This window comes from Cyprinus carpio, chromosome B18 (genome assembly GCF_018340385.1).
Source record: "Cyprinus carpio isolate SPL01 chromosome B18, ASM1834038v1, whole genome shotgun sequence".
NCBI classification, from domain to species: domain Eukaryota; kingdom Metazoa; phylum Chordata; class Actinopteri; order Cypriniformes; family Cyprinidae; genus Cyprinus; species Cyprinus carpio.
The window spans coordinates 3,076,170-3,090,646 of record NC_056614.1 but is presented as its reverse complement, the minus strand read 5'-3'; the positions used below and the strand labels follow the sequence as shown (position 1 = coordinate 3,090,646).

Here is a 14,477-nt window from a genome sequence, read left to right as displayed (position 1 = left end):
TTTGAATAGTGTACAATGAAATGAAAGTTAATTGGGTTTAGTGTTGTTTTGGATCCCTTTAACTTTCAATATATATACATAAAGCTGTTTAAATGTTTAAACGAATATGTTCTTGTGTGTTCTGCAGAAGTCGTATAAACTATGACACTGATAACACAATTCCTGTCACATTTGTTTTGTTGACTGGTATAAGAATCCTTGAGTTGACGGCAGGTGTGATATTGCCTGGAAGAACCACTCGGGTCCACGTTATTGCTATTGAAGCACATCACACAAAAGTCACTATCAAACCAAGCAGCATTTTATTGTTCAATGCTGAAAATTGTGAAATCTTCAAAGGGAAATGTTCCAGCAAGCATTGGATTCCTATAGAAATGGCTGGATTTCATCCACGAAAGTGTGCAGTGCAGCGGTAAATGTGACTGCACCTCAGACACTTTGTGCATGCTGCAATAAAAGAAGGTCAGAAGGTTTAACATGACACGAGGATGAGTAAATTTTTGAATTTTCATTTTTGGCTACACCGTCCCTTTAATATATGAAATGCATATTTCTAAATATGACTCTAAAATGCAACTTTATTATAACCCGTAAAACAAGTCTTTGCCTTTAGCTCAACCATAGATGTTCTTTCATTTTTGGAACCTCAAAAGCTAGACGTCCCATTGGGAGTCCCAGTGTGAGTTGAAATAAATAAAATGTTCAAACAAGCAGTTCAAGAGAGCCAGAGTCAACAACATAGTCCAAAATGATGGTCTGGAGCAGCATGTGTGCATTGCAATGGTGACGCATATGCCACAAAACGAAAACAAATGGCAGGACATCAAGAGACAAGAAGAAACTCAAAAGGCTTTCGTTCAGGAGACAACCACCGCAGGGGAAGAGATAGCAGCAGTAAAGTAGGGTGGTCATCCATCTTTCTTCTAACATCACTCTTTTAGACTTTATACAATGGTATTGCAGTTCACCATTTTTTAAAACATATATTTGGTCATATAAAGAAAATAAAATCAGTTCTTTATAATTTTTGCCATTTTTTAAAACATATATTTGGTCATATAAAGAAAATAAAGAAAACTGCACAAATAAAGGAAAGAAAATATGGGGTTCCATTGCTCAGATGTTAACAGTTGGGATCTCCAACCCAAAAATCTCCCTTAACAAACAAACCCAGCCCTTATGTTACTGGGGCCGTACCATTAACAAATGTCAAAGGGGTCACCCACACACAAATACATTCAAATTACTTAAAGGGTTAATTCACCCAAAAATGTATTTTTTGGGGTGAATTAGGCATCCTAGGTGTATATGTCTTTCTTCTTTTAGACGAACCTAGTCGGAGTTATATTAAAAATTGTCTTTGATCTTTCAAGCTCTTAAATGCCACTCAGTGGGTGTTCAGTCCAAAAGAAGTGAAATTAAAAGCACCCATCCATTAATAAAAAGTGTCTCTCATGTGGGGGTATGGGTTTGCAGGGGTAAACAAAGGCCTCCTGTAGCGAATCGATGTGTTTTTGTAATAAAAATATCCATATTCAAAACATAATAATCACTTTAATGTCGCTTGTGCCAACAGTTGTACACGGAAGCAGCTCCGGGCTGATGACGTATGAGGTCAGCATTGTAATGGATTACATTACTGACTACAGTTTTTGTCATGTAATTTGGAATCGGTAACAGCTCTGCTACTTTTACTATCTTTGAATCTTCGAATTTGAATTATTAAAAATTATTAAATGATTCAATTATAAAGACAGTGATTTTTGAGTTATATTTAAGGTATCACTTCATAGTTCTATTTTCAATCGTTTTTTAAAACGTTAATTTCGAACCATTACTTATACAATTGTAATTTGTATCTGCAGTGTAAACGCATTCATTGCATCTCTGAGCTGCATTAAACAGTCTGTGTTAATACATCTGAAAGCCCCTTCAGATGCAGCTTCTGTGCCACTTCTGCAGTGCAAAGATGGATTTTGTTGATAATGATTTTATTTGATCCATTTTTTAATCCATTTAAATGAAATTTCAAGCAATAAGTGTCCATGCAAGACCACAGAGAAGAGCATGCTAAACAAACAAAAACTGAGTGCACCTTTAATTTTCAGTGATAATTTGTACAAGATACAAGTATTGGCTTCCTGCTATGATTAAAAAGGACAGAGTTACAACATGTTTTGTAGCTTTTCTTTTTTCTTTTTTTCAAAAAGTGATTATGTTTAGTGCTGAGTACAACCCCCATATTATAACAATAGACAGAAAGAACATGTCTAAAGCAGAGACAGAGAGAGAGAGAGAGAGAGATTGCATGGGAAGCAAGCTAAAGCTACAATGGAAGCACTTTGGCCTTAAATAATTAGATAGTTAAAGCAAAAACGGCAAAGCACTGGTGTGTGCGTTAACCTCTTTTTCAAAACTGCATTAAAGTGCTGTGCCAAAAAAATGTTAGCATGAAAGCTGCCAGGATGCCACTTAAGATCAATCAATAACTATAAGTGATGTAAAAAGAATTACATAAAAACACTGTGTAGCATATCAATGTGCAAGAGTGTAATGTAGACTCTTTTTCAAAATCAGTTATTTTAACATACTGTAGTATTATTTACCATATTGAGTGACAATATGGGGTGGAGTGAGACATTCTTAAAGAAACAGTTAACTGAAAATCATTTACCCACCCTCATGCTGAATTGCTTTCTTCTTTGGAACAAAAAATAATGTTGTTTTGTAACCATTTGACTCTCTTTATATGGACAAAACAGTTCTTCAGTATGTATATATTTGTGTTCCACAGAAGAAAGAATGTCAAAGTTTTGGAACAACATTAGGGGGAGTAAATGTTGATAACATTTTGATGTTTTTTTGTGAACTATGCCTTTAAATCCAGTCGCATGATTCTCTGGGTAATACCGTTTCTGTCACAATGGCTTTGTTGAGCAGTATAAAAATCCCCGAGGTGACCTTTGCATTCGCAGTCCATATTTTGTATTTCAAGGCACGGAAAATCTTGAGATAAACATTAATGCCATGTATGAAATTGCCATTAGTCCCTGAAAGAGCAGATTGGGTCCTAGTTATTGCAAACATATAAGATGTCCTAAAGAGGCCTGAAAGCCATGCTCTATTAAACTGGAATGGATGATCACATCTTATGTTACAACCTCTTGAAGAATCGATACCTTAGTGTGTGAGTCTCTAAAAGGATTTTTTTTAAACGTGTCTCACATGAGTGCAGCTCTTCAGGATCAATGGCACTGCTCAAAATGTAATTTGTGATCCCCAACACGGACAAGATGAGATTATCAGGGCAAATTGATTTTCTTGTTGGACATGACTCTGCCTGGGAAGAGCTAGAAGAAATGTGATGAAATTTCCAGACAGCTTTCCCTAATCTGAGCACATTCTTGAGGTGCACTTATTGCCTTTTCTGCAGCATGCAGTGGTTCATTGACTAACATGATGTGCAGGCCTGTGCTGAGGAGTAGAAATAAAGCTAGTGCACCACAATGACACCAATGTCTGCTGTGTCCTTTGTTCTATTTTTGTTCATAAATCAGACAAATTATTTATTAATTTTTCTGACCACACGTTTTACATCCGGGTGAAGAACACATCATGGGATTTAAGAAGTAACATAAATTATATAATAATATTTTAGTAATATTAATATGTTAAGTAATTAAATAAAATAAATACTAATAATAATTTTTATTATTATTAATAATAAAAATAATAATAACTGTTTTATTATTATTATTATTATATAATAATAATACATTATTATTATCCAATTATTTTATTATATTTAAATATATTATTATTGCTACTACAATGTTATTTGCTATTATTTACTAGGTTTTAGTCAATATTTGACTGTTATTCACTATGATGATGTACAAAAATGTTTTTGTGGGTCTTCTCCTATTGTTATTTGAAACAAAACACCGATCGCACAGCAGTGTCAGAGTAACTTGTGTCTTACCTGTGCTGATTTCTGCTCCTCCCAGGTGAGCTGCTGTGTTTCTGGAGATGTGTGAAGGGTCTCAGAGTGTTCTTCAGTAACCTGGCCTCAGACGCTTCCTCCAGCTTCAGCTGCGGTATAAGGTGTCCAGACGCCATCTATCCAAACCTCCTGTCTCCTCTTTCAGTCTTCAGATCAAGAATGAAAAGAGCTGAAACCTGGGTTAGTTGCGAACAGCGCAGCTGTTTTCCAGAGTTATAGATCTTTAGCGCTCGCGCTGCACAGAAGAATCAGCACATATTTTTCTTCATCAAGTGATGAAACGGTGGTGTGATGCTCTGCTGACTCCTTCATAATTTTTTCCCCCCGTGGATAAGAGAAGAGCACTCCATCGGGCGTTCTCAGGATTACCGGGAAAATTAAAGGAGCGTGTCAGGCGCTGAGCTCACCGGCGCGCATGCGCGTCTGCATCAGGTGCAGCTAAGGCCATGAAATCAAAGATCATTTACAGAAAATATGTTGTTTTTGGAACATTAATGTAATGTTTAATGTTATGTAAATACTAAAAACACATCTCTTCCACCTTTATTTGAACCGTAGCACTCTGTATTCAAATTCTAATTTATCTGTTTTATTTTATTTTTTTCTTAAAAAAAAAAAACATGACCCTCTAACACTTGCACTCTCTATTCGTTTTCTAGCTACTTGTTTAATTGTTTTCCATCATTAAAATATATTTTTAAAAAAAGTATATAAGGCTGAGAATTTGCTGGGATGATAAGAGACTTTTATTTATTTATTTATATAGGACGAAAAACCCCTCTTTGTTCAAATTTGGTTTCTTTTACCAATTTTCTTAATGTGCCTTGCTCTATAATTTAACCAATTGTACTTATGAAAGGCAATTATAAATACATATTTTGTAAGCAACAAGGGTGAAAAAAAAATCAAACACTATGAAATTAAATTTGAAAAAGTAATTTTAAAAAATCAAAACATTTTAACTCTTGTCATTTATATGCTGTTATAAATAAAAATAAATAAAAACTAGATTTTTGTAAAAAAATAAATAAATAAATAAAATAAAATTAAATAAATAAATCAAAAACTGTTTTTGACAATCCTAATTAAAGTGTTTAAACCATTCAGGTTGTTAAAAGTTAAATTGTATAACAAACCCCATGAATTTGATATTTAATTCATGCTATACACACACACAAGTTTCTATCACACACACACACACACACACACACACACACACACACACACACACAAACAAAATGCTTCAAAATAATATTTTGGAAAATAATTATAAGTAATGTGCAGTCACGCATCATGAAGTGATGGTGTCAAGAAAAAAAAAAAAAAAAAAAAAAATATATATATATATATATATATATATATATATATATATATATATATATATATATATATATATATATATATATATATATATATATATATATATATATATATATATATATATATGCATATATATATATATATATATATATATTGATTGATTGATTGATTTTTTTACTTCATGCTTATGCCACATCTAGATATATTAAAGTAATCAAAAGTTTGTAGTATTTTTTTTTTTTTCTCACGAAGTTTTCTGTAATCCAGCTTTCCTTCAGACACAATTTCCTCTCAAATCCATCGCTAACCTCAAAAAGTATAATTAGGGTGAAATTTTCAATGTACTTTCTACAAATGGGCCACAGGTCTCTGGTGACAGCTCACTAAAACTGAGCCATTAATCTTTGGAAATGTAACACCCACTGAATTCAATGAGCAACTGGATTTCCCTCATTTGGCAGAACTGCGTTCGTATGAACACAGATGAGAGGTGAGCTGTCTGATGAAACGTCGTCTGAGTGCTTTGTTGGCATGCAGGTTTTTAAAAGGAGGATCATGCAGAACGGCTGTTAAATATAACATCCCATTAACTTCTCCATTTGACTTTATAGCTGTTGCGTAATTAGGCTCTGCAGACGGTGGAATGTGCTTTAATTTGGGTCACAAAATGTGATCTTCATCATCTGTATGTCACAGGAGACACAAGAAAAAAGATTAGAAAAATGGAAGTGTGCAAAAATATACATGGGCATGTGAATATGAAACACAGTCATAGTTAATAATGATTCATAACTTTGATTCTTACATGGTTTATATCAGTGTTATTTTATCATTAATTAAATATAGGATAGTTTTTGTTAATATTTTCAATTAGGTTTTTGTATTTTCAACTAATATTTGAATTAGTTAAAGTTACAATCATTTTGTTGTTCTTTCACTAAAATTAATTAATGCATTGATTAACACCAATCAATACACTTGTTAAAGTATTTATTAATCTTTGTTAACATTAATTCATAAAAGTACAACTGTTATTGTTAGTTCATGTTAGCCCTAATATTTTCAGATACAACTTTGGATTTTAGTAATTTTAGTAAATGTTGAAAATAATATTAACTGAGATTAATAGGTGCATTACTAGTAGTTTACATTATTGATCCATGTTAGCTACTGCAAAGTGCTACTTGCAATTTTTATATGGATTCATTTTCTCGTTAACCCTAAAAGTCAATGCAACACAGTGCAAAATTCAAAATGCAGGTAAAACAGATCAAAAAAATCGATATGGAAAATTCCTTCTTCATCAACCTAGAACATTGTAAGCATAATGATTTTTCTCTGTCCTAGAAAAGACAAACTGAGAGAAGTTTTGTTGTTTATTAATTGATTGATTTTTTTTGAAGCTTAAGCACAAATCCCTATAAAGAATAGTGATTGTGACTATTGTTCATCAGTACTCATACTCATAACCTGCAGTACATAAGATTCCACAGAACTGTCAGCCACCAGAACATATATACAGTATTGATTTATTAAATAGTCTTAATTGGTCTTATTGTGCTTCCATACCTGCTGGTTTATTTATTGTCTGGCATTTTGGTTGAAAAATCAAAATGAGTCCAAATAATGGTCTGAAAATAGTACGTAAACATGGACTCACTCTGACATTTCAAACACTAGGGAGCAGAGTTTGACAACAAATGTGCAGCTGAGTGACTAAAAGGCCAGAGTGTTGCTGTATGCACCCAAATGTCATTTTAACCAAGGAAAAACAAAAAACAAAAAACTAATATAATATTATATATTTACCATTGCATTAAGTTGAAATGACTTTTGCTGTTAGGCAAAAATTCAACTTTACTGTCCAAAGCATGTTTGGGGTTTTAGAGGCCCCAGGTGTACAATATAAATAAATGAAATGCATTTTCACATGGAAATATTCTCTCACACAATGTGGCAATTGTGCAGCTATTTATTCATATGTATTATTATTATTATTTCATACTTTCTTTTCTTTTTTCTGGGGTCAGATCGAACTCAAACATAAAGATCATTAGCTACTAGAACAGATTCATGTTTGCATGTGCGCAAGACTACTTTAATAAAACAGGTTTAATGCTTCAACAATATCTGCTTTTTGGCTACAGCAGAGGAACTTCTTAGAATAATTTATAGCCACAGTTTTTATTTTTGCACCATAAACATAAACACAGCAAAGTCAATCTCAGCAGAACATGAGGGCTATTTGTCTATAAAATATACCACTTTTTCAGAGTGTTGCATTTGCACACCTGGTTTCGCTTCAGGAACCAGATTTTACATTAGAGATGTGACGACTTAGAAGTGAAAGTGTTTATCATACAAATATAAATACTAATGTCTATAAAATCAAACATTTATCAACAGGATGTACTAATATTAAGAATTCCTCACGGGAATAATTCAACACACACGCACACACACACACACACACACACACACACACACACACACACACACACACACACACACACACACACACACACACACACACACACACACACACATTCAGGCTGGCACAAACCATATTTATCCCTGGCAAATTTAATGTATTGAATTTGTCAGTTGTTTTATGCTTGTGCTTTCTTTGCTGCAAATATACTGTTTATAATGGTGTGTGTGTGAATGTTTTGTTTATTTATTTTTTGAATGGACATATGGCCTTAAATTTGTCCAAATGTGAGTACTTCCTATTATATAGGAGGAAAAGGGTATGTTAGAAGAGTATATGTCTGAAATCATAGTATTTATACCTGAAAAAGCTAATCAAGATCTTCAGGACCACTACAACGTGACAGGTGAGTTTGATCTGGGTTGGAGCTAAACTTTGGAAAAGAGCTGAGAAACACAGCCCTAAATTCTCAACTGAAGGTTTTAAAAGTTGAATAAAATTGGAAAATTGTGTGTTTGAAAAAAGTCACAAGAACAATGTAAATGTCATCTTCATTTAAATGATAATTTGCTGAATCAAGGATGCACGAAACTGGAGTGTGGGAATGTTATTGCTGTCTAATGATATCACTTGTTTCACTCATTTCACTGCGTCTACATAATAGCTCAAATCAAATTATAATATTTTTGAATAATATTTGAATTACACCTCTTGTTTTCAGCATCATTTCCACATTGCTGATGATAAAGGTATTTTTATTTTTTTTCTCTCTACACATATTTGTTTATACAAATGTGTGTGGTTTGGCTTTTGACTAATCAAATAATTGGCTGCCAAATAGCTTGTCGTTGAATATTTTATTTGCAAATGAAGTATTAATAACTCAGAGTCCGTAAAAATATACATTTTTTTACTTGTAGAGGGACATATTTACAAGAATGGAATTTCTTCAAAATGAACAAACTGGTTTACAAAACTCAAAATGTGTGCAACAGCAAAGAGAAATGAAGATCATGAGTATTTTCCCTTCAGTCTCACCAGACAAGGACTCTCAGGCAAATACAGGCCTGAGTTCCCACATTCACAAACAAAACAAAAACAACAAAAAATCCCTCAAGATAACAGAGGAAAGCACAGTAGATATTAAAACAAAGCAATGTGAATGAAAAAAAAAAGACAGAGAGGATGTTGGTCATATTTACACTTACATATTCAGCCGAATACAGGTATGAACACAGAAGCAAAGCATTCCCAATATCTGACCTTTAGGCCATAACATGCAATCTCTTTGCTTTTCCAGTGGAAAAGAATTCCCCTCGAAGTAACACATACTGCTACAGTTTCTAAGAGGAGTCGAAGGAGCCTTTTTAAATATCGGATATTATTTTAATAACAACCATGTTGGGTAACAATGATCGGTTAGAGGCTACATAGACAGTCAAGTACGTCTTTTAAATAGAACATTATCTCAAAAATACATCGCAGATGGGCCTTAACTCATTCCCTTGATTGAGCTCCCATTCAAAACTGAATGTCTTCATGCAACGTGAGCACAGCTTCAGATGCTTTGGCGGCTCTATGGAAGAGTGTACATACACTGATGGTTTCTAAACACCATGCCAGCTCTTTAACAGTGTTGAAATAAAAGCCACTAAAGATTAATTGTCTGAGGAAATAGACTGGTTCTTCTTGCTGGGAGACGCTGGGGAGGGCTAAAAAAGGAATACAAATCACCTTAAGTGCCTGAATGTGAGAACAGAACCACTGGAAGGCAAGCTTTCAATCAGCTTTCCTTGTAATAAAGAGGGCCGATCTTGGCTAGTTTGGTGCTGTAATGTCCTAAAACAGAAAAAGGACCAAAATAAACATACAACAATGGCTCTGTTCCAAAACCCACAGAGTTGCCTATGTAGGCAGAATTTTAAAGCATATAAAGCTGTTCCAAAAGGTTCTGAGATACCTTTCAATGGCAGCATTATCTGGATTCTTATAATGCAATCGCATGATGAATTGCAATAAACTCAGATAAATCTAATTAAAATTGACTATTTTAGTCAATATTGGTGTATTATGCATTTTTATTCTGAAACTCTTTACATATGGAGCAACTGTACCTTTAGCAACTGTATTGAAATTAGAAACCTCAACCTTTCCTTTCAGAGTTTGGCATTAGCATGGTCCTAATTTAACAGCATGTTATAGATTAGGATAAGTCAGCCTTGGAGGCTCTTCACCTGTTTAGGCAGTAGACAGCAAGGCAGCATTTTGCAAATTGCAATCACATGATGCATTTCAACCAGAATAATAAAAAAAAAAAAAAACTTCCATCCAAGATGGTGGACAGTGAATGAAAAACGATAACTAGAGTTTGTCATTAGCTTGGCAACATCTTACGCCAAGCTCTATTGAAATCATAACAGTCTTAATGATTTTATCTTCTGTTGATGGTGTTCCATTTCAACATTCGGGTTCCGGAAATAAAAAATCCATTATTTTTTGTTTTCCATAGATGAATGCTTTTATTTACACCATCAGTTATCAGTTATGTCAACCTATTTTTAAAATGTTTGCATTTAACAGTGGAAAAAACAATGCTTTCCATGATTCTGCTAAGGAATCTTGACCGATCAGAGAATCACAACAAGCCAACTGCACCAAATAAACTCCTTAGCTCCTGTCCAATTTTCTATATATTTACGTACAGTATATACAGTATCACTCACAGCATTGTAGTTCTTTCCTTCAATAAAGTTATACATTTGTTTTATTTTCCAATGTTCAAATATTTTTTTTGCTTCAAATCAAAGTTTTTTAATGTTGTGATTTACCTCGTAACTGGTAAGTGTGGTTCATGGCTTATAATGCTTGAATGAAGACTGTTTAAAAATCAATCTACAGGAAAAATACTTCAGGAACCAAGGCCATTGAAAGTGGACTGGCACTATTGCACTCTATTAGGATGCTAACCTTTGAGCCAGCTACCTATATAGGCAGTAGACAGCAAGGCAGCTCAATAGGTTTTGGAACAGAGCCAATATTCCAACACTTGGACAAGAAGAGTAACTGCCTACAAAAACAGCCATATTGTGAAGGCCCAACTGGATGGGTTTTGCCTCGCTCGCTGTATTGGAGGTAAAGGTATTGGGGTTTGGACCCTGTGTTCTCCTTACAATTCCCATCATTCACTCCCCACTCTGCATGACAGCCCATCCATCACACTTACTGACAACAGTTCAGCCAGCAACACCGCCTACACCACCTCATCGAGAATGCGGCTCTGGAGAGCGCGTCTTGAGTGCATCTCTTTTTATGAGGTCATGTTAGGCTGTGTACACTTGGGAAGCAGTGTGTGTGTACACTTGGGAAGAAGTATATCGGTGTGTATCAAACACAATTGCTGGGGAAGGTAACAGGAAGGCGGTGAATTGGCATAGGCAGCACTCGGCTACATTACAGACTGCAACCCAATAAGAATGACGAACAAGGTTGGCACGTACACTTGAAAGTGTCCCAAAAAGAGTGTTGTATGCTTGCTTCCTCACGTCTTATGGCTTTTCCTCTTTTGAATATTAAGGTCCATCAATGGCAGATATACAAGTAGCCATTAAGAAGGAAATGATTTTACTTTTTAAAGGGAGCTTAGCGGGTCAGGGGCTACAATGACCAATAATTACTCTCTGAAAATGCATGATACCTCATCTACATCTTTATTATGGCCTATGACCCCAATCTTCAACTGATAACTTAAAATATATTGTGTGCGTATATTTAGCTGTATGTACAATATAAAACAGCATCATGACTACAGAGTGTACATTATTCGTGGGGCTGCATTTGGGCCGACTCTTTGTGCCAGAGCGCTCTCTCCCTCCGATGATGGGGGCCGTTTTACACATAGCTTTCTTTTTCTTTATTTTTTTTTGGTCTGGTACATTTCAAAGAACCAAGGACAAAAACAATCTCAGGGAAAGAATTCACTGTGAAGGCACACAAAACAAGCAACTTGTCCATTTCAAATTTCACAAATGCACCAAGCAAGGTCTTCCCAGGGGCTTCGAGACACCACTAATGGAAGGGTTTTGACAGCGCGGGGCGGCTGGCACAAAGAGACAGCCTGTTGTTAGAGGGTCCTAGGAGAGTCCTGGGATGGTACCGTGGTTCATACACAAACTAGAAGGAGAGTAGCGCAAATGCACACACACGCACTAGTTTCACACACGCTCTGTACATAAGTCCCTGTTATGAAATTCCCTTTCAATTACTTGTCCACAGTACTTTGAGATTATAGTCCAAAGTTACTTGTGCCTCATATGCTGTTATGCAGTACCACTGGGTATTCTAGAAAAGAAGGAAAAAATACATAAAAAAACAAAACTATCTTCGACTTACACATTCATAGTATTCGTGACCAGTTTTGGTTTCAGTATCATTGGAAATACAGCTGTAACAAATATACCGCGGTCAGTATGTAATACAAACTTAAGTCCATGAAACGCTGAGGATGACATCCGAAACCAGACCGCAGACTTTCTGTCAAGGACGTACAGTACACTCCATGTATATACACAGATTTAACTGCAGAAATTCATAGCAGTGTGTAGAGAGCAGTTGACACACAGGGGGAATTCACTTAGGATCAATTACACCCACAAATGGCATTGTCAATTTCCAAACATTGTGTTTTTTAACACCCAGTTCACAAATTGCACAAATCACTGGCTCCGTCACTTTGCGCGCCGCTATTACACAGGTCAGTTCTGAGTGCTAGATTGTGAAGGATCCAGCAGATTCCCGCAATCTGGTGTACTTTACTGGGAATGTACATACAGCAATGCAAGGCACCTGAAACGGTGATTAAAGTGCACTTGACTGCATGACACATTTGACAGTCAACTTCAGACATTCTACTAAGTAACTCTGCAACTACATGACAACTAATTCTCATTAGAGTATCAGCAGACTGTTAGGTTAGGATTAGGGTTAATGGAATGAGTTGATGAAGTTACTTATAGTCAGTTGAATGTCTGTTGGGAACCATCAAAATAAAGTTCTAGCAGATTAAGTAGACAGTCTAATACTCTAAATGACTGCTACCTGTAGTTGACATGTAGTTGCAAAGTTACTTTATAGCAATTGGAAGTGGACTACCAAAATAAAGGTTTAACAGATACAATGCTCTTCTTCCATCATTTGATGAATTATCACTGCTAGAAAACATAGATGAAATCTCTTATACTGAATTTCTTTTCCATTTGCATCTGTGGGCAATAATAGCAAAACATTAGAAGCAGTGATTTTTGATGAACAGATACAATATCAGCCTAATTTACATAGAAAAAGTGGGTTTGCGCAAAAACCAGTGACAACGGCATCATTTAAACAGGTGTGTTTTTGTGAAATATATCGTGCTAAGGTAGCGAAACGGTTCAGTGAATTCGCCCCACAGTGTGTTACATGATGACTGAACTGTTAAAGTCTCTCTGTGTCGCTACATCAATGGCACGGCACCATCCACGTGCTGAAATGTCCATCGGGGACCATTTCTTCCGATCATTTCACTTAATTTCAGTGGTTTGTTAAGGTATTATAATAAGATTGATTTTGATGTCTGAGCCACAGTCAATGTTGCATTGCATTCTAGGAAAATTGAATGGGAATGAGATGGACAGTTCATGTTCCCAAAGCCGCCCCCACGTCTTCGACAGAAACAACAGGTTCTTGGATAATATCCTTCATTTCTCTTCAGAGTCGGCTGGTCCTTCCTCTCACCATCATGTTTCATAAACCAAGCCTGCCCTTGGACCTTTAGCCTCTCTGATGCAATAAATAAATAAACTGCACTTGGGGAAATCTTTCCACCCCACCGCCCACAAAGCCTTCAAGAGCTCAAAAAGAGAAAGCAAAACAAATAATGTGAAAAAAGGGTCAGCTGTGCCATGAGATCAAAAGAAGGGGAGAGAACCAAAGAATGAGAATAAAAATTCTTGTTCTTCAGTTCCTGCCTTGTTTTCTTTTAATACTTCAGAAGGGGGCAAGCACTGTGTATTTTCCCTTGTAAATATGCATTCAACTTTTTAGATTTTATATGATTGATTTTATTTTTTAATTATGCTTTTATTTTTTTGTGTGTATTGTATTTTTCCAATCGTAGTTGCAACTTTTGGAAGAGTCACTGTGGGTGTCTTGTATGGAGACCCGCACCAGGCCGTGCTTCCTTTACTCTCTACACTGTCTGAAAGGCCTTGCTTTGAGCAGGGACCATGACACCCGCCGGGATCGACATGCCCACTGGAGGATTGGGGGGTCTGAATTTTGGGGTGGGCGGGGGTTCTAGGGTTTTAGGCACGACCTGCGTGTAGGCCGGGGGAGACTGGGGGAACCCATGGGGCTGTCCGTTCTCCTTGAGGGCGGTGACAGCGGGTGGCCGTGGACGCTGGCCTCGGGGTACGCTGTTGTGCACCATGGACTGAGTGGAAGAAGCACCGGAGCGGGAGCTGCCAGAGCGAGATGAGGAGAGGGAGTTGGGCTTCACCAGCTTTGCTTTAGGAGCTTCTGCATCCTCTCTGCAAAAGTAACAGAAATATTGACATTGGTTACAGATGTCAAAAATATCGGTACATTGATACTGAGGCAATCAATCAATCAATCAATCAATCAGTCAATCAGTCAATCAATAGTATCAATAGTAGACTAGAATTCTAGTCTGGACCACCATTGCCATGA

General features: G+C 36.0%; 2 protein-coding genes across 3 annotated transcripts in view; both read right to left on the bottom strand.

Annotated features, from left to right (window-relative positions):
- Window positions 1-4,265, bottom strand: part of LOC109109277 (protein Aster-B-like) — a 149,669-nt gene extending 145,404 nt beyond the window's left edge. For both annotated transcript variants that reach the window (XM_042743473.1, XM_042743474.1), the window contains exon 1: window positions 3,983-4,265. In XM_042743473.1, the coding sequence (XP_042599407.1) occupies window positions 3,983-4,119 (137 nt within the window). In that variant the 5' untranslated portion in view covers window positions 4,120-4,265. The remainder of the gene's footprint in view (window positions 1-3,982) is intronic.
- A 4,382-nt stretch (window positions 4,266-8,647) lies between these two features.
- Window positions 8,648-14,477, bottom strand: part of LOC109068457 (CXADR-like membrane protein) — an 86,678-nt gene continuing 80,848 nt past the window's right edge. Inside the window, exon 7 of the mRNA XM_042743459.1 lies at window positions 8,648-14,317. Coding sequence (XP_042599393.1) covers window positions 13,978-14,317 — 340 coding nt within the window. The 3' untranslated portion in view covers window positions 8,648-13,977. The remainder of the gene's footprint in view (window positions 14,318-14,477) is intronic.